This window comes from Oncorhynchus mykiss, chromosome 5, assembly GCF_057628025.1.
Source record: "Oncorhynchus mykiss isolate SJ-2025 chromosome 5, ASM5762802v1, whole genome shotgun sequence".
Lineage (NCBI taxonomy): Eukaryota > Metazoa > Chordata > Actinopteri > Salmoniformes > Salmonidae > Oncorhynchus > Oncorhynchus mykiss.
This window is the reverse complement of record NC_143026.1, coordinates 3,473,432-3,500,733: the sequence shown is the minus strand read 5'-3', so window position 1 is coordinate 3,500,733 and position 27,302 is coordinate 3,473,432. Positions and strand designations below refer to the sequence as shown.

The following is a 27,302-nucleotide window of genomic DNA, read 5'->3' as shown; positions in this document are numbered from 1 at the left end:
CTGTGTGATTCATACTGCAGCCAACACCCTGAGGCCTGTGTGATTCATACTGCAGCCAACCCCCTGAGGCCTGTATGATTCATACTGCAGCCAACCCCCTGAGGCCTGTGTGATTCATACTGCAGCCAACCCCCTGAGGCCTGTGTGATTCATACTGCAGCCAACCCCCTGAGGCCTGTGTGATTCATACTGCAGCCAACCCCCTGAGGCCTGTGTGATTCATACTGCAGCCAACACCCTGAGGCCTGTGTGATTCATACTGCAGCCAACCCCCTGAGGCCTGTGTGATTCATACTGCAGCAAACCCCCTGAGGCCTGTGTGATTCATACTGCAGCCAACCCCCTGAGGCCTGTGTGATTCATACTGCAGCCAACCCCCTGAGGCCTGTGTGATTCAGCCAACCACCTGAGGCCTGTGTGATTCATACTGCAGCCAACCCCCTGAGGCCTGTGTGATTCAGCCAACCACCTGAGGCCTGTGTGATTCATACTGCAGCCAACCCCCTGAGGCCTGTGTGATTCATACTGCAGCCAACCCCTGAGGCCTGTGTGATTCAGCCAACCCCCTGAGGCCTGTGTGATTCATACTGCAGCCAACCCCCTGAGGCCTGTGTGATTCATACTGCAGCCAACCCCCTGAGGCCTGTGTGATTCATACTGCAGCCAACCCCCTGAGGCCTGTGTGATTCATACTGCAGCCAACCCCCTGAGGCCTGTGTGATTCATACTGCAGCCAACACCCTGAGGCCTGTGTGATTCATACTGCAGCCAACACCCTGAGGCCTGTGTGATTCAGCCAACCCCCTGAGGCCTGTGTGATTCAGCCAACCCCCTGAGGCCTGTGTGATTCATACTGCAGCCAACCCCCTGAGGCCTGCGTGGGATTTCTTTATTTTTGTCTCTCTGTTTCACCAACTGGATTTCAATTGGAAATAATTTCCCAGTATGCACACTTCTCCTAGTTGGTGTAATTCCACCCGTGAACCAGAACCAGATGTCTGCTCCGTTCTGCTCGGACTGTTTTGAAAAATGTTGTCTGCAAATCATCTGAAAATTCTGCCGCAATTACCCGTTTTATTTAACTCATTCTCTGCTAAAATATTCATATTTCTACAGCTCATTATTACATTAAAATTAACCCTGATTAATACCCCCTAATATAGACTTATGTAGACATGGGGAACATTAGACTATGTAGGTAGTACATAGCCTAATATACACCCTTACACACCATTATACACGTTACACACCTTTATACACCCGTATAAACCTTTTACACCCTTACACACCCTTATACACCTTTATACACCTTTATACACCTTTATACACCTTTATACACCTTACACACCCTTATACACCTTTATACACCTTTATATACCTTTATACACCTTTATACACCTTTATACACCTTACACACCCTTATACACCTTTAAACACTGTTATCCTCCTTTTACACCCTTACACACCTTTATACACCCTTACACACCTTTATACACCTTACACACCCTTATACACCCTTATACACCTTTATAACAAAGGGCAAAAACATGTAATGTGAGCTCATTTTTACATTTATATACATTCTTTTCCAGAGCGACTTACAGGAGTAATTAGGGTTAAGTGCCATCCTCAAAGGCACACTGACAGTTTTTTCATCTAGTCCCCTCGGAGATTCGAACCAACAAGCTTTCGGGTTACTGCCCCCAACACTCCGCCTGGCTACCTGCCAGCCCAGTCAATTCCTCATTGGTCATTGTGAAATATTTGACAATTTGTAGTTGTTTTGTTACACTGCGTACAAATTCCTCGTTGTGGCTCTAAAGCCCCATAGCCTGAACAGGCCTTATCCACATAATCAACTGCAGAACATCCCAAGGGTTCTTGTAAATTCAAACATTTACAAGCTGAATGGACTGTGTGTTCATAGCAGTAGGTTAGACTACACAGCTCCTCCACTCCACACAGCTGCTCCACTCCACACAGCTCCTCCACTCTAGACAGCTCCTCCACTCCACACAGCTCCTACACTCCACACAGCTTCTCCACTTCACACAGCTGCTCCCACTATACACAGCTCCTCCACCCCACACAGCTCCTCCACTCCACACAGCTCCTACACTCCACACAGCTTCTCCACTTCACACAGCTGCTCCCACTATACACAGCTCCTCCACTCCACACAGCTCCTACACTCCACACAGCTTCTCCACTTCACACAGCTGCTCCCACTATACACAGCTCCTCCACTCCACACAGCTCCTCCACTCCACACAGCTCCTCCACTCCACACAGCTCCTACACTCCACACAGCTTCTCCACTTCACACAGCTGCTCCCACTATACACAGCTCCTCCACCCCACACAGCTCCTCCACTCCACACAGCTCCTCCACTCCACACAGCTCCTCCACTCCACACAGCTGCTCCACTCCACACAGCTCCTCCACTCCACACAGCTCCTCCACTCCACACAGCTCCTCCACTCCACACAGCTGCTCCACTCCACACAGCTCCTCCACTCCACACAGCTCCTCCACTCCACACAGCTCCTCCACTCCACACAGCTCCTCCACTCCACACAGCTCCTACACTCCACACAGCTTCTCCACTTCACACAGCTGCTCCCACTATACACAGCTCCTCCACTCCACACAGCTGCTCCACTCCACACAGCTCCTCCACTCCACACAGCTCCTCCACTCCACACAGCTCCTTCTCTCCACACAGCTGCTCCACTCCACACAGCTCCTCCAATCCACACAGCTCCTTCCACTCCACACAGCTCCTCAACTCCACACAGCACTCCACACAGCTCCTCCACTCCACACAGCTCCTCCACTCCAAACAGCTGCTCCCACTCTACACAGCTCCTCCACTCCACACAGCTCCTCCACTCCACACAGCTGCTCCCACTCTACACAGCTCCTCCACTCTACACAGCTCCTCCACTCCACACAGCTCCTCCACTCTACACAGCTGCTCCCACTCTACACAGCTCCTCCACTCTACACAGCTCCTCCACTCCACACAGCTCCTCCACTCCACACAGCTCCTCCACTCCACACAGCTCCTCCACTCTACACAGCTGCTCCCACTATACACAGCTCCTAAACTCCACACAGCTCCTCCACTCCACACAGCTCCTCCACTCCACACAGCTCCTACACTCCACACAGCTCCTACACTCCACACAGCTCCTACACTCCACACAGCTCCTCCACTCCACACAGCTCCTCCACTCCACACAGCTCCTCCACTCCACACAGCTCCTCCACTCCACACAGCTCCTACACTCCACACAGCTTCTCCACTTCACACAGCTGCTCCCACTATACACAGCTCCTCCACTCCACACAGCTGCTCCACTCCACACAGCTCCTCCACTCCACACAGCTCCTCCACTCCACACAGCTCCTTCTCTCCACACAGCTGCTCCACTCCACACAGCTCCTCCAATCCACACAGCTCCTTCCACTCCACACAGCTCCTCAACTCCACACAGCACTCCACACAGCTCCTCCACTCCACACAGCTCCTCCACTCCAAACAGCTGCTCCCACTCTACACAGCTCCTCCACTCCACACAGCTCCTCCACTCCACACAGCTGCTCCCACTCTACACAGCTCCTCCACTCTACACAGCTCCTCCACTCCACACAGCTCCTCCACTCTACACAGCTGCTCCCACTCTACACAGCTCCTCCACTCTACACAGCTCCTCCACTCCACACAGCTCCTCCACTCCACACAGCTCCTCCATTCCACACAGCTCCTCCACTCTACACAGCTGCTCCCACTATACACAGCTCCTAAACTCCACACAGCTCCTCCACTCCACACAGCTCCTCCACTCCACACAGCTGCTCCCACTATACACAGCTCCTCCACTCCACACAGCTCCTCCACCCCACACAGCTCCTCCACCCTACACAGCTCCTCCACTCCACACAGCTCCTCCCCTCTACACAACTGCTCCCACTATACTCAGCTCCTCCACTCCACACAGTTCCTCCACTCCACACAGCTCCTCCACTCCACACAGCTCCTCCACCCCACACAGCTCCTCCACCCTACACAGCTCCTCCACTCCACACAGCTCCTCCACTCTACACAGCTGCTCCCACTATACACAGCTCCTCCACTCCACACAGCTCCTCCACTCCACACAGCTGCTCCAACTATACACAGCTCCTCCACCCCATACAGCTCCTCCACCCCACACAGCTCCCCCACCCTACACTGCTCCTCCACTCCACACAGCTCCTCCACTCCACACAGCTCCTCCACCCCACACAGCTCCTCCACCCTACACAGCTCCTCCACGCCACACAGCTCCTCCACTCCACACAGCTCCTCCACCCCACACAGCTCCTCCACCCTACACAGCTCCTCCACTCCACACAGCTCCTCCACTCCACACAGCTCCTCCACTCCACACAGCTGCTCCCACTATACACAGCTCCTCCACTCCACACAGCTCCTCCACTCCACACAGCTGCTCCCACTATACACAGCTCCTCCACTCCAAACAGCTCCTCCACTCCACACAGCTGCTCCCACTATACACAGCTCCTCCACTCCACACAGCTCCTCCACTCCACACAGCTCCTCCACTCCACACAGCTGCTCCCACTATACACAGCTCCTCCACTCCACACAGCTCCTCCACTCCACACAGCTGCTCCCACTCTACACAGCTCCTCCACTCCAAACAGCTCCTCCACTCCACACAGCTGCTCCCACTCTACACAGCTCCTCCACTCCACACAGCTCCTCCACTCCACACAGCTGCTCCACTCCACACAGCTCCTCCACCCCACACAGCTCCTCTACTCCACACAGCTCCTCCACTCCACACAGCTCCTCCACCCCACACAGCTCCTCCACCCTACACAGCTCCTCCACTACACACAGCTGCTCCACTCCACACAGCTCCTCCACCCTACACAGCTCCTCCACTACACACAGCTGCTCCACTCCACACAGCTCCTCCACCCTACATAGCTCCTCCACTCCACACAGCTTCTCCACTCCACACAGCTCCTCCACCCTACACAGCTCCTCCACTCCACACAGCTGCTCCACTCCACACAGCTCCTCCACCCTACACAGCTGCTCCACTCCACACATGCAGTTTAAATGTTGATTTGCGCTGCTCGTACTCTGTTGTAATTGACAGAAGGTTCTGAGTGTTCAGACTAGTGGCACATTCAATATAACTGGGGAAAAACGAGGTCCGACTGGGAAAATATTCATCCAACATCCAAAACGGTCATCCAAACTTGGAATTCCAAGTCGGAAACTCTGGCATCTTTCTCGGGCTATTTTTTTCAGTTCCCATTTGTCTTCAAATGATGGTTGTGACACGTCAGACTGGTGGTACATAGTGACTGGTGACTGGTGGTATATAGTGACTGGTGGTACATAGTGACTGGTGGTATATAGTGACTGGTGGTATATAGTGACTATAGTGACTGGTGGTATATAGTGACTATAGTGACTGGTGGTATATAGTGATTGGTGGTATATAGTGACTGGTGGTACATAGTGACTGGTGGTATATAGTGACTGGTGGTATATAGTGACTGGTGGTATATAGTGACTGGTGGTACATAGTGACTGGTGGTATATTGTGACTGGTGGTACATAGTGACTGGTGGTATATAGTGACTGGTGGTATATGGTGACTGGTGGTACATAGTGACTGGTGGTATATAGTGACTGGTTGTATATAGTGACTGGTGGTATATAGTGACTGGTGGTACATAGTGACTGGTGGTATATAGTGACTGGTGGTATATAGTGACTGGTTGTATATAGTGACTGGTGGTATATAGTGACTGGTGGTACATAGTGACTGGTGGTATATAGTGACTGGTGGTACATAGTAATTGGTGGTACATAGTGACTGGTGGTATATAGTGACTGGTGGTATATAGTGACTGGTGGTACATAGTGACTGGTGGTACATAGTGACTGGTGGTATATAGTGACTGGTGGTACATAGTGACTGGTGGTATATTGTGACTGGTGGTACATAGTGACTGGTGGTACATAGTGACTGGTGGTACATAGTGACTGGTGGTATATAGTGACTGGTGGTATATAGTGACTGGTGGTACATAGTGACTGGTGGTATACCGTGACTGGTGGTACATATCGACTTGTGGTACATAGTGACAGGTGGTAATCATGTCTCTACTGACAATTTGAATGCACAAAAATCCCGTGATGAGATCCTGAGGCCCATTTTGTGTAAGGTATCTGTGGCCAACAGATGCATATCTGTATTCCCAGTCATTTGAATTGACTGAATTCCTCATATGAACTGTAACTCGGTAAAATCTTTTAAAATATTGCATGTTGTGTTTATATTTTTGTTCAGTGTAGATTGTGTTGAATGATTTGGTGATTTGCTACCAGACCTTTAGGATAAGGCCCAGATGCAGACAGTTCAAAGTAACAAATGTTTATTTACAAAAACCGCCAGAACTAGAAACAATGAACTAACATGAAGCAGGGGTAGAGGGGAAAAAACAGCTGGCAAACTTGACGCGACAAGACGAACTGGCAACAGACAAACAGACAACACAGGTATAAATACACCGGGGATAATGGGGAAGATGGGCAACACCTGGAGGGGGTGGAAACAAGCACATAGACAGGCGAAACAGATCAGGGTGTGACACTTGCACTATAAACAGGACTTTCCAAATTGGTCTGGCAAATCTGGCCACATTAAGATTGTATTATTTTACTGTACAGTAATGTACAGATTAATGTACATTTGCTCATTTGTTTTATTAAACATACAATAGTCAATATAACATTTATTTGAACCTGCATCAAAGACAGACAACCAATAATAATTTATCTCTAATCTGTATCGCTGAAGCGTTACAGATGGCTGAATCGTTACAGATGGCTGAATCGTTACAGATGGCTGAAGCCTTACAGATGGCTGAATCGTTACAGATGGCTGAATCGTTACAGATGGCTGAAGCCTTACAGATGGCTGAAGCCTTACAGATGGCTGAAGCCTTACAGATGGCTGAAGCCTTACAGATGGCTGAATCGTTACAGATGGCTGAAGCCTTACAGATGGCTGAAGCGTTACAGATGGCTGAAGCGTTGCAGATGGCTGAAGCATTACAGATGGCTGAAGTGTTACAGATGGCTGAAGCCTTACAGATGGCTGAAGCATTACAGATGGCTGAAGTGTTACAGATGGCTGAAGCCTTACAGATGGCTGAAGCGTTACAGATGGCTGAAGCGTTACAGATGGCTGAAGCCTTACAGATGGCTGAAGCCTTACAGATGGCTGAAGCGTTACAGATTACGTGATAGAAATGTAATGCTAATTTCTGATTGAGATGACATATGCAGAATTTACCGGAATGCATTCTCTAACACAGGAACGTTGTGTTTACATTTCAATCACGCTGTAACGTTGAACTTCCTCAATATATATTGAATAGAGTCCCTTGTCTTATTTACATTTTCATAAAACGTACACTACCGGTCAAAGGTTTGAACACTCCTACTCATTCAAGGTTTTTTTTAAATATTTAACTATCTTCTACATTGTAGAATAATAGTGAAAACATCAAAACTATGAAATAACACACATGGAATCATGTAGTAACCAAAAAAGTGTTATTAAACAAATCTCAAAATTGTATTTGAGATTCTTGAAAGTAGCCACCCTTTGCCTTGATGACAGCTTTCCACACTCTTGGCATTCCCTCAACCAGCTTCATGAGGTAAATTACATTTCAATTAACAGGTGTGCCTTGTTAAAAGTTCATTTGTAGAATTTCTTTCCTTCGTAATGCGTTTGAGCCAATCAGTTGTGTTGTGACAAGGTAGGGGTGGTATACAGAAGATAGCCCTATTTGGTAAAAGACCAAGTCCATATTATGGCAAGAACAGCTCAAATAAGCAAAGAGAAACGACAGTCCATCATTACTTTAAGACATGAAGGTCAGTCAATGCGGAAAATTTCAAAAACGTTTAAAGTTTTTTCAAGTGCAGTCACAGAATCCATCAAGTGCTATGATAAAACTGGCTCTCATGAGGACCGCCACAGGAAAGGAAGACCCAGAGTTCCCTCTGCTGCAGAGGATAAGTTCATTAGAGTTTCCAGTCTCGGAAATTGCAGCACAAATAACTGCTTCACAGAGTTCAAGTAACAGACACATCTCAACATCAACTGTTCAGGGGAGACCGTGTGAATCAGGCTTTCATGGTTGAATTGCTGCAAAGAAACCACTACTAAAGGACACCAATAATAAGAAGAGACTTGCTTGGGCCAAGAAACACGAGCAATGGACATTAGACTGGTGGAAATCTGTCCTTTGGTCTGACTAGTCCAAATTTGAGATTTTTGGTTCCAACCGCCGTGTCTTTGTGAGATGCAGAGTAGTTGAACAGATGATCTCCGCATATGTGGTTCCCACCGTGAAGCATGGAGGAGGAGGTGTGATGGTGTGGGGATGCTTTGCTGGTGACACTGTCAGTAATTTATTTAGATTTCAAGGCACACTTAACCAGCATGTCTACCACAGCATTCTGCAGCGATACGCCATCCAATCTGGTTTTGCGCTTAGTGGGACCATAATTTGTTTTTCAACAGGACAATGACCCAACACACATCCAGGCTGTATAAGGGCTATTTCACCAAGAAGGAGAGTGATGGAGTGCTGCATTAGATGACCTGGCCTCCACAATCACCTGACCTCCACCCAATTGAGATGGTTTGGGATGAATTGCACCGCAGAGTGAAGGAAAAGCAGCCAACAAGTGCTCAGCATATGTGGGAACTCCTTCAAGACTGTTGGAAAAGTATTCCAGGTGAAACTGGTTGAGAGAATACCAAAAGTGTGCAACGTTTCCATCAAGGCAAATGGTGGCTACTTTGAAGAATCTACAATATAAAATATATTTAGATTTGTTTAACACTTTTTTGGTTACTACATGATTCTGTATGTGTTATTTCTTAGTTTTGTTGTCTTCACTATTATTCTACAACGTAGAAAATAGTACAAATAAAGAATAGCCTTTGATTGAGTAGGTGTGTCCAAACTTTTCACTGGAACTGTATATGCTGTGTTATAAAGTGCAAGTAAAGGATTGTGAAGGCCTATCTTCTCCTGTCTGCTTGTCCAGTCTCCCTGGGTGACGATCTCTTTCCTATCTTCTCCTGTCTGCTTGTCCAGTCTCCCTGGGTGGCGATCTCTTTCCTATCTTCTCCTGTCTGCTTGTCCAGTCTCCCTGGGTGGCGATCTCTTTCCTATCTTCTCCTGTCTGCTTGTCCAGACTCACTGGGTGGCGATCTCTTTCCTATCTTCTCCTGTCTGCTTGTCCAGTCTCCCTGGGTGACGATCTCTTTCCTATCTTCTCCTGTCTGCTTGTCCAGTCTCCCTGGGTGGCGATCTCTTTCCTATCTTCTCCTGTCTGCTTGTCCAGTCTCCCTGGGTGGCGAGCTCTTTCCTATCTTCTCCTGTCTGCTTGTCCAGTCTCCCTGGGTGACGATCTCTTTCCTATCTTCTCCTGTCTGCTTGTCCAGTCTCCCTGGGTGGCGATCTCTTCCCTGTCTTCTCCTGTCTGCTTGTCCAGACTCCCTGGGTGTCGATCTCTTTCCTATCTTCTCCTGTCTGCTTGTCCAGTCTCCCTGGGTGACGATCTCTTTCCTATCTTCTCCTGTCTGCTTGTCCAGACTCCCTGGGTGGCAATCTCTTTTTGGTGATCAGTTGAATATCTTGCCTCGTCTCTCCTGTCAGCTGCATATGGATCTCCGTCCTGTCTCTAACCTCACCACCACCACATAGCTGTATGGATTATATCTCTAACCCTAACTACTCCCCACGACAGGCCCACACAGATCCTAAATCCCAGACACACTTAGAGAGGAGATGAGATGGTGAAGATAGGGTTTCACCCTAGGAAAAATAATCCCCTTATCACAAGTTAAAATGTTAGATACTGCATGTCCTCCTGAATCTCATCTCAGCTTTCTCTCTTTCACTCTCTCTCTGTTAGTCTCTCTATCTCTATATCTCCCTTTTTTACACACACACACACACACATACACACTTCACACACTTCACACACACACACATCGCATTTTTTTCTGAAATGAATGGGACTGGAGATTGGAGGAGAAACTGAATGTCTGGAGGGATGATCGTAAATATCCCATTGCAAATATGCGACAACAAAGTGGATAGGGTTTTGACCAGTTTATCTCCAGCTCCAACAGATTTATGTAACGTTTGATAAATGATGTGAAGCCATGTCTGTTTAGCTGTTGTTTGAATGATGGACCAATGATTCATCCGAAGCAGATGGGTCTGAAGAATAATTCCTGTGATTCTCTTGTAAGGCTTCAGAAGGATCATACTTCCCCGTATGTGTTTTCACCAGTGGAGGAGCGATCAGGGCCGGACGACTGCATTTGGGGGCATGAAGCACAGAGAAAATGCTGCCGTTTTTAAATCTAATTTCCTGAAATTCTACACTTTTTTTTCGCCATGGGGCAGGGATAGATTGTTTTTCTGATTTATAGCTCATCGCTTTTGTTAATATTTTTCCATGGTGCTAAGAGAAAATGTTGCTCTTTTAAAGCAAATTTACTCAAATTCTACACATTTTGCTATAATCTGCCCCCCCCCCCCCCCCCCAAGCACCAACCCTGCCCCCCCCCCCCACCAAGCACCAACCCTGCCCCCCCCCCACCAAGCACCAACCCTGCCCCCCCCCCACCAAGCACCAACCCTGCCCCCCCCCACCAAGCACCAACCCTGCCCCCCCCCACCAAGCACCAACCCTGCCCCCCCCCCACCAAGCACCAACCCTGCCCCCCCCCACCAAGCACCAACCCTGCCCCCCCCCCCACCAATCACCAACCCTGCCCCCCCCCACCAATCACCAACCCTGCCCCCCCCCCCCCACCAATCACCAACCCTGCCCCCCCCACCAAGCACCAACCCTGCCCCCCCCCCAAGCACCAACCCAGCCCCCCCCACCAAGCACCAACCCTGCCCCCCCCACCCTCCCCCACCAAGCACCAACCCTGCCCCCCCCCCCCCACCAAGCACCAACCCTGCCCCCCCCCCCCACCAAGCACCGACCCTGCCCCCCCCCACCAATCACCAACCCTGCCCCCCCCCCACCAATCACCAACCCTGCCCCCCCCCCACCAAGCACCAACCCTGCCCCCCCCCCCCCCCCCCAAGCACCAACCCTGCCCCCCCCCCCCCCACCAAGCACCAACCCTGCCCCCCCCCCCCACCAAGCACCAACCCTGCCCCCTGACTACAATTCCCTGTTTGGTCATAAATTAGTATTTTCCAGGCATTGGAAGCTGGTGTCAACTGTTCACATGTTAAATCCAAAGGCATTTGGATGTTTCTATCAGTTCAGATGTTAAATCCAAAGGCATTTGGATGTTCAACTGTTCTCTATTCTAACATTACTCTCTCCATCACCACAGTCGATCGAAATCCTCTACCGACCAGACGGGTCATTCTCCGGGTCAGAACCTGGATGAGTCCCCTTACCTGGAGCCGTTCCTCCACGAATTCCACGATGAGGAGCAACAGCACCCTCTGCAGGACAACCCACTACCCAACATACCTCGTCACTCCCCCAGCCTGGAGCTGATGGACACGATGGACCGCAAGCTGAAGAAGAAACGACGTAACAAACAGAGGAAACATCAGAGAAACAGACAGTTTAATGACCTCTGGGTTCGCATCGAGGAGAGGTGAGACAGGAGCCATTGTTGTGCATTACTGTGTACTGTTGATAGTTCTACCAGAACAATGTGTACCGGTCCCGTGTGACTCAGTTGATAACAGTGTGACGTTATGTACCCAAAGTTGTGGGTTCAATTCCCACAGAGAACATGTACACATGTAGTGTGTTAGAGGGGGGAGGTAGGTATCCTAGTGGTTAGAGGGGGGAGGTAGGTATCCTAGTGGTTAGAGGGGGGAGGTAGGTATCCTAGTGGTTAGAGGGGGGAGATAGGTATCCTAGTGGTTGGAACGGGGGGGAGGTAGGTATCCTAGTGGTTAGAGGGGGGAGTTAGGTATCCTAGTGGTTAGAGGGGGGAGGTAGGTATCCTAGTGGTTAGAGGGGGGAGGTAGGTATCCTAGTGGTTAGAGGGGGGAGATAGGTATCCTAGTGGTTAGAGGGGGGGGAGGTAGGTATCCTAGTGGTTAGAGGGGGGAGGTAGGTATCCTAGTGGTTAGAGGGGGGAGGTAGGTATCCTAGTGGTTAGAGGGGGGAGGTAGGTATCCTAGTGGTTAGAGGGGGGAGGCAGGTAGCCTAGTGGTTAGAGGGGGGAGGTAGGTATCCTAGTGGTTAGAGGGGGGAGGCAGGTAGCCTAGTGGTTAGAGGGGGGAGGTAGGTAGCCTAGTGGTTAGAGGGGGGAGGTAGGTATCCCTAGTGGTTAGAGGGGGGAGGCAGGTAGCCTAGTGGTGTGAGGGGAGAGGCAGGTAGCCTAGTGGTTAGAGGGGGGAGGTAGGTATCCTAGTGGTTAGAGGGGGGAGGCAGGTAGCCTAGTGGTGTGAGGGTGGAGGCAGGTAGCCTAGTGGTTAGAGGGGGGGGGCAGGTAGCCTAGTGGTTAGAGGGGGGAGGTAGGTATCCTAGTGGTTAGAGGGGGGAGGTAGGTATCCTAGTGGTTAGAGGAGGGAGGCAGGTAGCCTAGTGGTTAGAGGGGGGAGGCAGGTAGCCTAGTGGTTAGAGGGGGGGAGGTAGGTATCCTAGTGGTTAGAGGGGGGAGGTAGGTATCCTAGTGGTTAGAGGGGGGAGGCAGGTAGCCTAGTGGTTAGAGGGGGGAGGCTGGTAGCCTAGTGGTTAGAGGGGGGAGGCAGGTAGCCTAGTGGTTAGAGGGGGGAGGTAGGTATCCTAGTGGTTAGAGGGGGGAGGCAGGTAGCCTAGTGGTGTGAGGGGGGAGGCAGGTAGCCTAGTGGTTAGAGGGGGGAGGCAGGTAGCCTAGTGGTTAGAGGGGGGAGGTAGGTATCCTAGTGGTTAGAGGGGGAGGTAGGTATCCTAGTGGTTAGAGGAGGGAGGCAGGTAGCCTAGTGGTTAGAGGGGGGAGGCAGGTAGCCTAGTGGTTAGAGGGGGGGAGGTAGGTATCCTAGTGGTTAGAGGGGGGAGGTAGGTATCCTAGTGGTTAGAGGGGGGAGGCAGGTAGCCTAGTCGTTAGAGGGGGGAGGCTGGTAGCCTAGTGGTTAGAGGGGGGGAGGCAGGTAGCCTAGTGGTTAGAGGGGGGAGGCAGGTAGCCTAGTGGTTAGAGGGGGGAGGTAGGTATCATAGTGGTTAGAGGGGGGAGATAGGTATCCTAGTGGTTAGAGGGGGGGAGGTAGGTATCCTAGTGGTTAGAGGGGGGAGGCAGGTAGCCTAGTGGTTAGAGGGGGGAGGCAGGTAGCCTAGTGGTTAGAGGGGGGGAGGCAGGTAGCCTAGTGGTTAGAGGGGGGAGGCAGGTATCCTAGTGGTTAGAGGGAGGAGGCAGGTATCCTAGTGGTTAGAGGGGGGAGGCAGGTAGCCTAGTGGTTAGAGGGGGGAGGCAGGTAGCCTAGTGGTTAGAGGGGGGAGGCAGGTAGCCTAGTGGTTAGAGGGGGGAGGTAGGTATCCTAGTGGTGTGAGGGGAGAGGCAGGTAGCCTAGTGGTTAGAGGGGGGAGGTAGGTATCCTAGTGGTTAGAGGGGGGAGGCAGGTAGCCTAGTGGTGTGAGGGGGGAGGCAGGTAGCCTAGTGGTTAGAGGGGGGAGGCAGGTAGCCTAGTGGTTAGAGGGGGGAGGTAGGTATCCTAGTGGTTAGAGGGGGGAGGTAGGTATCCTAGTGGTTAGAGGAGGGAGGCAGGTAGCCTAGTGGTTAGAGGGGGGAGGCAGGTAGCCTAGTGGTTAGAGGGGGGGAGGTAGGTATCCTAGTGGTTAGAGGGGGGAGGTAGGTATCCTAGTGGTTAGAGGGGGGAGGCAGGTAGCCTAGTGGTTAGAGGGGGAGGCTGGTAGCCTAGTGGTTAGAGGGGGGAGGCAGGTAGCCTAGTGGTTAGAGGGGGGGAGGCAGGTAGCCTAGTGGTTAGAGGGGGGAGGTAGGTATCGTAGTGGTTAGAGGGGGGAGATAGGTATCCTAGTGGTTAGAGGGGGGGAGGTAGGTATCCTAGTGGTTAGAGGGGGGAGGCAGGTAGCCTAGTGGTTAGAGGGGGGAGGCAGGTAGCCTAGTGGTTAGAGTGGGGGAGGCAGGTAGCCTAGTGGTTAGAGGGGGGAGGCAGGTATCCTAGTGGTTAGAGGGAGGAGGCAGGTATCCTAGTGGTTAGAGGGGGGAGGCAGGTAGCCTAGTGGTTAGAGGGGGGAGGTAGGTATCCTAGTGGTTAGAGGAGGGAGGCAGGTAGCCTAGTGGTGTGAGGGGGGAGGTAGGTATCCTAGTGGTTAGAGGGAGGAGGCAGGTATCCTAGTGGTTAGAGGGGGGAGGTAGGTATCCTAGTGGTTAGAGGGGGGAGGCAGGTAGCCTAGTGGTTAGAGGGGGGAGGTAGGTATCCTAGTGGTTAGAGGGGGGAGGCAGGTAGCCTAGTGGTTAGAGGGGGAGGCAGGTAGCCTAGTGGTTAGAGTGGGGGGGGCAGGTAGCCTAGTGGTTAGAGGGGGGGAGGCAGGTAGCCTAGTGGTTAGAGGGGGGAGGTAGGTATCCTAGTGGTTAGAGGGGGGAGGTAGGTATCCTAGTGGTTAGAGGGGGGAGGTAGGTATCCTAGTGGTTAGAGGGGGGGAGGTAGGTATCCTAGTGGTTAGAGGGGGGAGACAGGTAGCCTAGTGGTTAGAGGGGGGAGACAGGTAGCCTAGTGGTTAGAGGGGGGGAGGCAGGTAGCCTAGTGGTTAGAGGGGGCGAGGCAGGTAGCCTAGTGGTTAGAGGGGGGAGGCAGGTATCCTAGTGGTTAGAGGGGGGAGGCAGGTAGCCTAGTGGTTAGAGGGGGGAGGCAGGTATCCTAGTGGTTAGAGGGGGGAGGTAGGTAGCCTAGTGGTTAGAGTGGGGGAGACAGGTAGCCTAGTGGTTAGAGGGGGGAGGCAGGTAGCCTAGTGGTTAGAGGGGGGAGGCAGGTAGCCTAGTGGTTAGAGGGGGGAGGTAGGTATCCTAGTGGTTAGAGGGGGGAGGCAGGTAGCCTAGTGGTTAGAGGGGGGAGGTAGGTATCCTAGTGGTTAGAGGGGGGAGGTAGGTAGCCTAGCGGTTAGAGGGGGAGAGGCAGGTAGCCTAGTGGTTAGAGGGGGGAGGCAGGTAGCCTAGTGGTTAGAGGGGGGAGGTAGGTATCCTAGTGGTTAGAGGGGGGGAGGTAGGTATCCTAGTGGTTAGAGGGGGGGAGGCAGGTAGCCTAGTGGTTAGAGGGGGGAGGTAGGTATCCTAGTGGTTAGAGGGGGGGAGGTAGGTATCCTAGTGGTTAGAGGGGGGGAGGCAGGTAGCCTAGTGGTTAGAGGGGGGAGGTAGGTATCCTAGTGGTTAGAGGGGGGGAGGCAGGTAGCCTAGTGGTTAAGGGGGGGAGGCAGGTAGCCTAGTGGTTAGAGGGGGGAGGTAGGTATCCTAGTGGTTAGAGGGGGGGAGGCAGGTAGCCTAGTGGTGTGAGGGGAGAGGCAGGTAGCCTAGTGGTTAGAGGGGGAGGTAGGTATCCTAGTGGTTAGAGGGGGGAGGTAGGTATCCTAGTGGTTAGAGGAGGGAGGCAGGTAGCCTAGTGGTTAGAGGGGGGAGGCAGGTAGCCTAGTGGTTAGAGGGGGGAGGTAGGTATCCTAGTGGTTAGAGGGGGGAGGTAGGTATCCTAGTGGTTAGAGGGGGGAGGCAGGTAGCCTAGTGGTTAGAGGGGGGAGGCTGGTAGCCTAGTGGTTAGAGGGGGGAGGCAGGTAGCCTAGTGGTTAGAGGGGGGGAGGCAGGTAGCCTAGTGGTTAGAGGGGGGAGGTAGGTATCGTAGTGGTTAGAGGGGGGAGATAGGTATCCTAGTGGTTAGAGGGGGGGAGGTAGGTATCCTAGTGGTTAGAGGGGGGAGGCAGGTAGCCTAGTGGTTAGAGGGGGGAGGCAGGTAGCCTAGTGGTTAGAGGGGGGAGGCAGGTAGCCTAGTGGTTAGAGGGGGGAGGCAGGTATCCTAGTGGTTAGAGGGAGGAGGCAGGTATCCTAGTGGTTAGAGGGGGGAGGCAGGTAGCCTAGTGGTTAGAGGGGGGAGGCAGGTAGCCTAGTGGTTAGAGGGGGGAGGCAGGTAGCCTAGTGGTTAGAGGGGGGAGGTAGGTATCCTAGTGGTGTGAGGGGAGAGGCAGGTAGCCTAGTGGTTAGAGGGGGGAGGTAGGTATCCTAGTGGTTAGAGGGGGGAGGCAGGTAGCCTAGTGGTGTGAGGGGGGAGGCAGGTAGCCTAGTGGTTAGAGGGGGGAGGCAGGTAGCCTAGTGGTTAGAGGGGGGAGGTAGGTATCCTAGTGGTTAGAGGGGGGAGGTAGGTATCCTAGTGGTTAGAGGAGGGAGGCAGGTAGCCTAGTGGTTAGAGGGGGGAGGCAGGTAGCCTAGTGGTTAGAGGGGGGAGGTAGGTATCCTAGTGGTTAGAGGGGGGAGGTAGGTATCCTAGTGGTTAGAGGGGGGAGGCAGGTAGCCTAGTGGTTAGAGGGGGAGGCTGGTAGCCTAGTGGTTAGAGGGGGGAGGCAGGTAGCCTAGTGGTTAGAGGGGGGGAGGCAGGTAGCCTAGTGGTTAGAGGGGGGAGGTAGGTATCGTAGTGGTTAGAGGGGGGAGATAGGTATCCTAGTGGTTAGAGGGGGGGAGGTAGGTATCCTAGTGGTTAGAGGGGGGAGGCAGGTAGCCTAGTGGTTAGAGGGGGGAGGCAGGTAGCCTAGTGGTTAGAGTGGGGGAGGCAGGTAGCCTAGTGGTTAGAGGGGGGAGGCAGGTATCCTAGTGGTTAGAGGGAGGAGGCAGGTATCCTAGTGGTTAGAGGGGGGAGGCAGGTAGCCTAGTGGTTAGAGGGGGGAGGTAGGTATCCTAGTGGTTAGAGGAGGGAGGCAGGTAGCCTAGTGGTGTGAGGGGGGAGGTAGGTATCCTAGTGGTTAGAGGGAGGAGGCAGGTATCCTAGTGGTTAGAGGGGGGAGGTAGGTATCCTAGTGGTTAGAGGGGGGAGGCAGGTAGCCTAGTGGTTAGAGGGGGGAGGTAGGTATCCTAGTGGTTAGAGGGGGGAGGCAGGTAGCCTAGTGGTTAGAGGGGGAGGCAGGTAGCCTAGTGGTTAGAGTGGGGGGGGCAGGTAGCCTAGTGGTTAGAGGGGGGGAGGCAGGTAGCCTAGTGGTTAGAGGGGGGAGGTAGGTATCCTAGTGGTTAGAGGGGGGAGGTAGGTATCCTAGTGGTTAGAGGGGGGAGGTAGGTATCCTAGTGGTTAGAGGGGGGGAGGTAGGTATCCTAGTGGTTAGAGGGGGCGAGGCAGGTAGCCTAGTGGTTAGAGGGGGGAGGCAGGTATCCTAGTGGTTAGAGGGGGGAGGTAGGTAGCCTAGTGGTTAGAGGGGGCGAGGCAGGTAGCCTAGTGGTTAGAGGGGGGAGGCAGGTATCCTAGTGGTTAGAGGGGGGGAGGCAGGTAGCCTAGTGGTTAGAGGGGGGAGGCAGGTATCCTAGTGGTTAGAGGGGGGAGGTAGGTAGCCTAGTGGTTAGAGTGGGGGAGACAGGTAGCCTAGTGGTTAGAGGGGGGAGGCAGGTAGCCTAGTGGTTAGAGGGGGGAGGCAGGTAGCCTAGTGGTTAGAGGGGGGAGGTAGGTATCCTAGTGGTTAGAGGGGGGAGGCAGGTAGCCTAGTGGTTAGAGGGGGGAGGTAGGTATCCTAGTGGTTAGAGGGGGGAGGTAGGTAGCCTAGCGGTTAGAGGGGGAGAGGCAGGTAGCCTAGTGGTTAGAGGGGGGAGGCAGGTAGCCTAGTGGTTAGAGGGGGGAGGTAGGTATCCTAGTGGTTAGAGGGGGGGAGGTAGGTATCCTAGTGGTTAGAGGGGGGGAGGCAGGTAGCCTAGTGGTTAGAGGGGGGAGGTAGGTATCCTAGTGGTTAGAGGGGGGGAGGTAGGTATCCTAGTGGTTAGAGGGGGGGAGGCAGGTAGCCTAGTGGTTAGAGGGGGGAGGTAGGTATCCTAGTGGTTAGAGGGGGGGAGGCAGGTAGCCTAGTGGTTAGAGGGGGGGAGGCAGGTAGCCTAGTGGTTAGAGGGGGGAGGTAGGTATCCTAGTGGTTAGAGGGGGGGAGGCAGGTAGCCTAGTGGTGTGAGGGGAGAGGCAGGTAGCCTAGTGGTTAGAGGGGGGAGGTAGGTATCCTAGTGGTTAGAGGGGGGAGGTAGGTATCCTAGTGGTTAGAGGGGGGAGGTAGGTATCCTAGTGGATAGAGGGGGGGAGGCAGGTAGCCTAGTGGTTAGAGGGGGGGAGGTAGGTATCCTAGTGGTTAGAGGGGGGAGGTAGGTATCCTAGTGGATAGAGGGGGGGAGGTAGGTAGCCTAGTGGTTAGAGGGGGGGAGGCAGGTAGCCTAGTGGTTAGAGGGGGGGAGGCAGGTAGCCTAGTGGTTAGAGGGGGGAGGTAGGTATCCTAGTGGTTAGAGGGGGGAGGTAGGTAGCCTAGTGGTTAGAGGGGGGGAGGCAGGTAGCCTAGTGGTTAGAGGGGGGAGGTAGGTATCCTAGTGGTTAGAGTGTTGGACTAGTAACCGAAAGGTTGCAAGTTCAAACCCCCGAGCTGACAAGGTAAAAATCTGTTGTTCTGCCCCTGAACAAGGCAGTTAACCCACTGTTCCTAGACCAGTTAACCCACTGTTCCTAGACCAGTTAACCCACTGTTCCTAGACCAGTTAACCCACTGTTCCTAGACCAGTTAACCCACTGTTCCTAGACCAGTTAACCCACTGTTCCTAGACCAGTTAACCCACTGTTCCTAGACCAGTTAACCCACTGTTCCTAGACCAGTTAACTCACTGTTCCTAGACCAGTTAACCCACTGTTCCTAGACCAGTTAACCCACTGTTCCTAGACCAGTTAACCCACTGTTCCTAGACCAGTTGACCCACTGTTCCTAGACCAGTTAACCCACTGTTCCTAGACCAGTTAACCCACTGTTCCTAGACCAGTTAATCCACTGTTCCTAGGCTGTCATTGTAATTAAGTATTTGTTCCTAACTGACTTGCCTGGTTAAATATTTTTTATTATTGTAAGTCACTTTGGCTAAGAGCATCAGCTAAATGGTATATATTAAATGACTATGGGTGGTAGCTGGCATACCAGTAGTTTATGATGATGTATGTTCCTAAGAATGGGGAAGGGCATGGAGAGAGAAGTATTGAATTCACATGTCAGGTAAATGTCAAGACAGTTCAAGGGGTTAAGTACTAGGTAGGTATCACTTTCGTGCTCAAGTCTGGGCAGTCATAGCTGCTCTGTCTACAGGATCTACCCTCTAACTGACAGAGACCCCGCAGGCACAACGACCCATCATATCACATCACAGCCTCCCCATGAGATACCTCCTTCCAGACTGGTTCTCTCCTGGTTCAGTGTTATGGATCCTAAGGAAAGGAAATACGTTGTGGAAGGTTGTAGCTACCGGCAAGAGACCTTTGTGACGGAAAATATGATCCTCTTTTATTTTTTTATTTGAATATGATCACAAAGAGACTATTGTTGAATTTGCCGTGAAGAATAACCACACACTTGTTACTTGGTTGATTCTCTGACTGACTGTTTGGTATATTTATAACTCTAAGGCCAGTTTCCTAAACTCGGACTGAAAAGCATGCTCAATGGAACTGTGAATTGAAAGGTCTTTTTAGTCCTGAAAATAAAATAACATGGGATGTTTCTAAATACATTTCCCCCAAAAGTCAACTTCAGACGTTTGTATATTATGTCTGAAAAAAATGTTTTAAAAATGGTACATTATGGTTAATATTCAGGAAGGTAGCCTGCTGAGTTTTACTCTAAACAGAGCATTGTACACTGTGTTTCCAGTGTTGGGGAGTACAGAGGAAGGTCTCTCTGGTTGATTTGATGCGTGGCCACATGCAGACATGTCAGACCTGATTATACTTCACCCTCCTGAGTTCACTGGCTCTGCTTTGTAAACGCAGGTTCAACTAAAATAAACCTGAGATCCCGTCCCAAATGGCACCCTGTTCTCTATACAGTGCACTACTTTTAACCAGAGTGGGCCTGGAATGACCATAGGGCTCTGGTCAAAAGTAGTGCACTATATTAGGAAATAGGGTTCTATTTGGGACTCGTACCTGCTTATAGGCTCAGTCAGTATTCCCGGCAATCAAACACAGCAGAAAACAAAATGAATAACTATTCTGAATGTACCTTTCTAAAATAAGCAGCAAATTCAGGGCTAGGTTATATCCAAGAGAGACAGCTGGCTCTTGTAACCAAGGACAATCAATGAAAAGTCAATATTATTAACTACTAACATATGTCCAGTGATGAAAAGAGCCTAATTATATATGCTAGGTAAATTATGCCTCTGGTCAGTTTGTCGTTGCTTCCCCCAATGGCTTCGTATGACTATAGGCCCTGGTGCACTATCTAGGGTATATGGTGCAATTTGGGACTGAATCCTAGTCATCACAGGCCTGCTGACCTCTGGCCCATTATGCCTTCACCATGTCACCAGTTCAGTCCTCAATAAGTACCAAAATTGTCAAATCACAACCTCAATTGAAACATTGCTCATTAATTTCATTCCAGCTTAGAATTCAACCGTTTTTTTTTATTTTCTTTACTAATGGGAGGTAGTTACAGAGCTGAGTTTCTCTCTACCAATAGTGGCAGGCGGAGGAACCTGTCCGTTTGTTGTGATTGGCAGAGTCCCAATAAGCCCGTACTTAGTTCCTGGATCTAACAGGCGTACATCAAAGAGACTGGATTCATCCTGATCAGGCTGATGATTTCCAGAGTTCTGACAAACTAGGTTCTAAGGTTCTGGAATTCTCTGTTTGACATCGTCATGTAGCATTAGCAGCTAAACTAGCAACAGTATCAATGTTTGACATCATTATGTAACAACAGTTAAAATTAGGAACAGTATCAATGTTTGACTCCTCTATATCTGACTGGGTAAATAACTCCTCTGACTGGGTTAATAACTCCTCTATATCTGACTGGGTTAATAACTCCTCTATATCTGACTGGGTAAATAACTCCTCTGACTGGGGATTAACTCCTCTATATCTGACTGGGTTAATAACTTCTCTATATCTGACTGGGTAAATAACTCCTCTGACTGGGGAGTAACTCCTCTATATCTGACTGGGTAAATAACTCCTCTATATCTGACTGGGTTAATAACTCCTCTGACTGGGTAAATAACTCCTCTATATCTGACTGGGTTAATAACTCCTCTATATCTGACTGGGTAAATAACTCCTCTATATCTGACTGGGTAAATAACTCCTCTATATCTGACTGGGTAAATAACTCCTCTGACTGGGTTAATAACTCCTCTATATCTGACTGGGTAAATAACTCCTCTGACTGGGTAAATAACTCCTCTATATCTGACTGGGTAAATAACTCCTCTGACTGGGTTAATAACTCCTCTGACTGGGTAAATAACTCCTCTATATCTGACTGGGTAAATAACTCCTCTGACTGGGTTAATAACTCCTCTATATCTGACTGGGTAAATAACTCCTCTGACTGGGTAAATAACTCCTCTATATCTGACTGGGTAAATAACTCCTCTATATCTGACTGGGTTAATAACTCCTCTATATCTGACTGGGTTAATAACTCCTCTGACTGGGTAAATAACTCCTCTATATCTGACTGGGTAAATAACTCCTCTATATCTGACTGGGGAATAACTCCTCTGACTGGGTAAATAACTCCTCTATTTCTGACTGGGTAATAACTCCTCTGACTGGGTAAATAACTCCTCTATATCTGACTGGGTAAATAACTCCTCTATATCTGACTGGGTTAATAACTCCTCCATATCTGACTGGGTTAATAACTCCTCTGACTGGGTTAATAACTCCTCTATATCTGACTGGGTTAATAACTCCTCTGACTGGGTTAATAACTTCTCTATATCTGACTGGGTTAACAACTCCTCTATATTTGACTGGGTAAATAACTCCTCTATATCTGACTGGGTTAATAACTCCTCTGACTGGGTAAATAACTCCTCTATATCTGACTGGGTTAATAACTCCTCTATATCTGACTGGGTAAATAACTCCTCTATATCTGACTGGGTAAATAACTCCTCTATATCTGACTGGGTAAATAACTCCTCTGACTGGGTAAATAACTCCTCTATATCTGACTGGGTTAATAACTCCTCTGACTGGGTTAATACCTCCTCTATATCTGACTGGGTTAATAACTCCTATGACTGGGTTAATAACTTCTCTATATCTGACTGGGTTAATAACTCCTCTGACTGGGTAAATAACTCCTCTATATCTGACTGGGTAAATAACTCCTCTATATCTGACTGGGTTAATAACTCCTCTATATCTGACTGGGTTAATAACTCCTCTATATCTGACTGGGTTAATAACTCCTCTATATCTGACTGGGTTAATAACTCCTCTATATCTGACTGGGTTAATAACTCCTCTATATCTGACTGGGTAAATAACTCCTCTATATCTGACTGGGCAAATAACTCCTCTATATCTGACTGGGTAAATAACCCCTCTATATCTGACTGGGTAAATAACTCCTCTATATCTGACTGGGTAAATAAATCCTCTATATCTGACTGGGTAAATAACCCCTCTATATCTGACTGGGTAAATAACCCCTCTATATCTGACTGGGTTAATAACTCCTCTATATCTGACTGGGTAAATAACCCCTCTATATCTGACTGGGTAAATAACTCCTCTGACTGGGTTAATAACTCCTCTATATCTGACTGGGTTAATAACTCCTCTATATTTGACTGGGTAAATAACTCCTCTATATCTGACTGGGTAAATAACTCCTCTATATCTGACTGGGTAAATAGCCCCTCTATATCTGACTGGGTTAATAACCCCTCTATTTCTGACTGGGTTAATAACTCCTCTATATCTGACTGGGTAAATAACTGCTCTGACTGGGTAAATAACTCCTCCGACTGGGTAAATAACTCCGCCGACTGGGTTAATAACTCCTCTATATCTGACTGGGTAAATAACTCCTCTATATCTGACTGGGTAAATAACCCCTCTATATTTGACTGGGTTGATAACTCCTCCATATCTGACTGGGTAAATAACTCCTCTATATCTGGCTGGGTAAATAACTCCTCTATATCTGACTGGGTAAATAACCCCTCTATATCTGACTGGGTAAATAACTCCTCTATATCTGACTGGGTAAATAACCCCTCTATATCTGACTGGGTTAATAACTCCTCTATACCTGACTGGGTTAATAACCCATCTGACTGGGTAAATAACTCCTCTATATCTGACTGGGTTAATAACTCCTCTGACTGGGTTAATAACTCCTCTATATCTGACTGGGTTAATAACTCCTCTATATCTGACTGGGTTAATAACCCATCTGACTGGGTAAATAACTCCTCAATATCTGACTGGGTAAATAACTCCTCTATATTTGAATGAGTAAATAACTCCACTATATCTGACTGGGTAAATAACCCCTCTATATCTGACTGGGTTAATAACTCCTCTATATCTGACTGGGTAAATAACTCCTCTATATCTGACTGGGTAAATAACCCCTCTATATGTGACTGGGTAAATAACTCCTCTATATCTGACTGGGTTAATAACTCCTCTATATCTGACTGGGTTAATAACCCATCTGACTGGGTAAATAACTCCTCTATATCTGACTGGGTTAATAACTCCTCTATATCTGACTGGGTAAATAACTCCTCTATATCTGACTGGGTTAATAACACCTCTATATCTGACTGGGTTAATAACTCCTCTATATCTGACTGGGTTAATAACTCCTCTGACTGGGTGAATAACTGCTCATTATCTGACTGGGCAAATAACTAATAATATTATAATACTAATATAAAATAATATTTTGTTTTTATAATTTTTTTATTGAGGAAAGTCACGTTGAGATTACATAATATTTGTTTCAAGGGAGAGTCTGAGACCGTGTGTTGGCAGGGAATGTGTGACATCATCTCTCAACCCACAGACGGACATAACACACTGATTACTATCCGTGGTGAATCTAACATGACATAACTCCTATCCAATCTTAATCTAAAATAACACAACTCCTATCCCATCTTAATCTAACATGACATAACTCCTATCCAATCTTAATCTAACATAACATAACTCCTATCCAATCTTAATCTAACATGCAATCCTCTTGTCTCTGTTGTCTCTCAGCACCACAGTCCAGTCTCCTCCACCTCCTCTGGTGCATATCCTCAACGGTTACGTCACCGTAGGGCCTCACCACCATGACCTTGAAAGAGGCCTCGCCCACGGCCACGGCAGAACCAATCACCACAGGTGGTCGTCAGGCTGCTCCGCCTCCACGCCGCTGCCTGTCATCTGGTTACGGTTAACAGTATTGGTTCACACCTGGACACTGGTAGTAACTCTAGTCTAAAGTATGAGGTTGTTGGATAAACTTTTACACAAAAACTGGAAGAAAAATCCTCATCAATCTATTTCAAAAACACTGTAATTCTGTATACTGTTAACAGTGTTGGGTGACATCTGGACTGCACATCTAGAACAGGAGGTTCCTGGTTCAAAACCCTCCTGCTCTCATCTGGACTGCAGCACTAATGCAGGAGGTTCCTGGTTCAAAACCCTCCTGCTCTCATCTGGACTGCAGCACTAATGCAGGAGGTTCCTGGTTCAAAACCCTCCTGCTCTCATCTGGACTGCAGCACTAATGCAGGAGGTTCCTGGTTCAAAACCCTCCTGCTCTCATCTGGACTGCAGCACTAATGCAGGAGGTTCCTGGTTCAAAACCCTCCTGCTCTCATCTGGACTGCAGCACTAATGCAGGAGGTTCCTGGTTCAAAACCCTCCTGCTCTCATCTGGACTGCAGCACTAATGCAGGAGGTTACTGGTTCAAAACCCTCCTGCTCTCATCTGGACTCTAGTAGCAGATCTAGTACTGTAATCAGTGTTGGTTCACATCTGGACCCTGAATAACTAGTGCAGGAGGTTACTGGTTCAAACCCTTCCTGCTCTTAAACTGGAAGGAAAGGAATCATCTTTTTCAACACACAATGAGGTGAATCCTTACTTCAAGTGAAAATCGGACATAAGTGGAAGTTCGCATTCGTTCAAATCAGTCTAAACTGGATCTTTTTACATGTAATTTAGTACTTAATTTTTTACAAAAAAAACGAATATATTATTAAGAACCCAAACAGCTCTTCCTTTTCTTCCGACCCTCTTCATTTATTCTTCCCTTTTTGAGGAATGTGTTTTGTATCGTGTAATACTGTGGGAATTGTATATATCTACATATTATAGATTGTATTTTAGAAATATGACATTGAAAATGGTTGAATGTGTTTTGTTTATTGTTGTTGTTTATAAATAGATAGTGGAATTTTTGAGACTAAAGCTGGTACTAACCACCATGTCCTGTATTTGGTATCCTGGTCCCATAGCTTGGTCCCCTGATCTGCTTGTGCTGTCTTGCTAGCTCCTATGGTCATTGTCACCTTAGGAGTTGGCAAGACAGCACAACCAGATCTGGATCCAGGCTATGTATTTGTCTCTCCGTGGTTGAATGGTGATGTTGGTGGGGGTAGAATCCATCCTAAACCAGTTACCTATGGTTTGTTGTTTTGTCTTTGCTGAGAGAATTACGTTTTATGTTTTTTACATAAGAGATTATTTGTTTAATTTATTTAACTATATAGTTGGTAAGTAATCTAAACATGCGTTGTGACGGTTGTTGTTCATCCCAATGTCATTTGTTCGTTCTCTCTCCAGCCTAAGAGTCAGGTCAACACCCGTTTGTTTGGATGTTCTGTATAAAGCAGGAGATTCATGCGATGATTTTACCTTGTTGTAGCTCACTGACATTTCAATGGTGTGGCATGAGATGAGTTTACCTTGTTGTAGCTCACGGACATTTCAATGGCATGAGATGAGTTTACCTTGTTGTAGCTCACTGACATTTCGATGGCATGAGATGAGTTTACCTTGTTGTAGCTCACGGACATTTCGATGGCATGAGATGAGTTTACCTTGTTGTAGCTCACGGACATTTCAATGGCATGAGATGAGTTTACCTTGTTGTAGCTCACTGACATTTCAATGGCATGAGATGAGTTTACCTTGTTGTAGCTCACTGACATTTCGATGGCATGAGATGAGTTTACCTTGTTGTAGCTCACGGACATTTCAATGGCATGAGATGAGTTTACCTTGTTGTAGCTCACTGACATTTCAATGGCATGAGATGAGTTTACCTTGTTGTAGCTCACTGACATTTCGATGGCATGAGATGAGTTTACCTTGTTGTAGCTCACTGACATTTCGATGGCATGAGATGATTGTAATATTCTTTTGCTGTACCGTTAAACAATAAAATATGTATCTAGTTAAATGTTGGGATCCAGATGTCTTTGTTAGAACGTTCCACACCGTTAACAATACGTCTTCATGTAAAGTGAGTTTCATAAAGTCACTGATTACAAGTACACACAATATCACGTCTTATAAGATGCAAGGGCTCAGACACATAGATGTACTTAGTGCTTCTGCCCAGAGTGTCGGCAGTTCCGCCCCAGAGTGTCGGCAGTTCCGCCCCAGAGTGTCGGCAGTTCCGCCCCAGAGTGTCGGCAGTTCCGCCCCAGAGTGTCGGCAGTTCCGCCCCAGAGTGTCGGCAGTTCCGCCCCAGAGTGTCGGCAGTTCCGCCCCAGAGTGTCGGCAGTTTAACTCATTGTTGTTCACATACGCACAGCTCCACCACCGATCTAATAGAATCCTAACACAGACCACAAGGTTGCAGTAGCTTGTTTGGCTTGTGCCTTCTGCAGAAAGCTAATGTCAGCTAGCAAGCTGCGTTAATGTTGTGGCCATCTAGCTATAATTTGTAGTAAAGCCCTTGTTGATAGTCAGGTTGGTACACAGCAGGTACATATTTTACTCTAGCAAAAGAAGGAACGACCTCTGAATTCAGTGTGCTGGCAGTAGTACCTATCGACAGTTAGATTTATCTGTGTCTCACCACCAATAACACTAGCACAATCTGTAATCGCACAGCAAAAAAAATCGATTGATTGATTTGATGATTCTGAATTCAAGGATCATGTAAGCCTAATAGAGTATTTAACTCAAAAGATAGACCATAAATCAGTATGATTCTTTTTGTATTTGACTTTT

At 49.1% G+C, this 27,302-nt stretch overlaps 1 protein-coding gene across 1 annotated transcript in view; it reads left to right on the top strand.

Moving 5' to 3' along the window:
- LOC110517810 (metalloprotease TIKI1) overlaps window positions 1-26,523 on the top strand; it is a 163,981-nt gene extending 137,458 nt beyond the window's left edge. The window contains exons 6-7 of the mRNA XM_036976592.2: window positions 11,494-11,766; window positions 24,326-26,523. Of these exons, the coding sequence (XP_036832487.1) occupies window positions 11,494-11,766; window positions 24,326-24,551 (499 nt within the window). The 3' untranslated portion in view covers window positions 24,552-26,523. The remainder of the gene's footprint in view (window positions 1-11,493; window positions 11,767-24,325) is intronic.
- The last annotated feature ends 779 nt before the right edge of the window (window positions 26,524-27,302 follow it).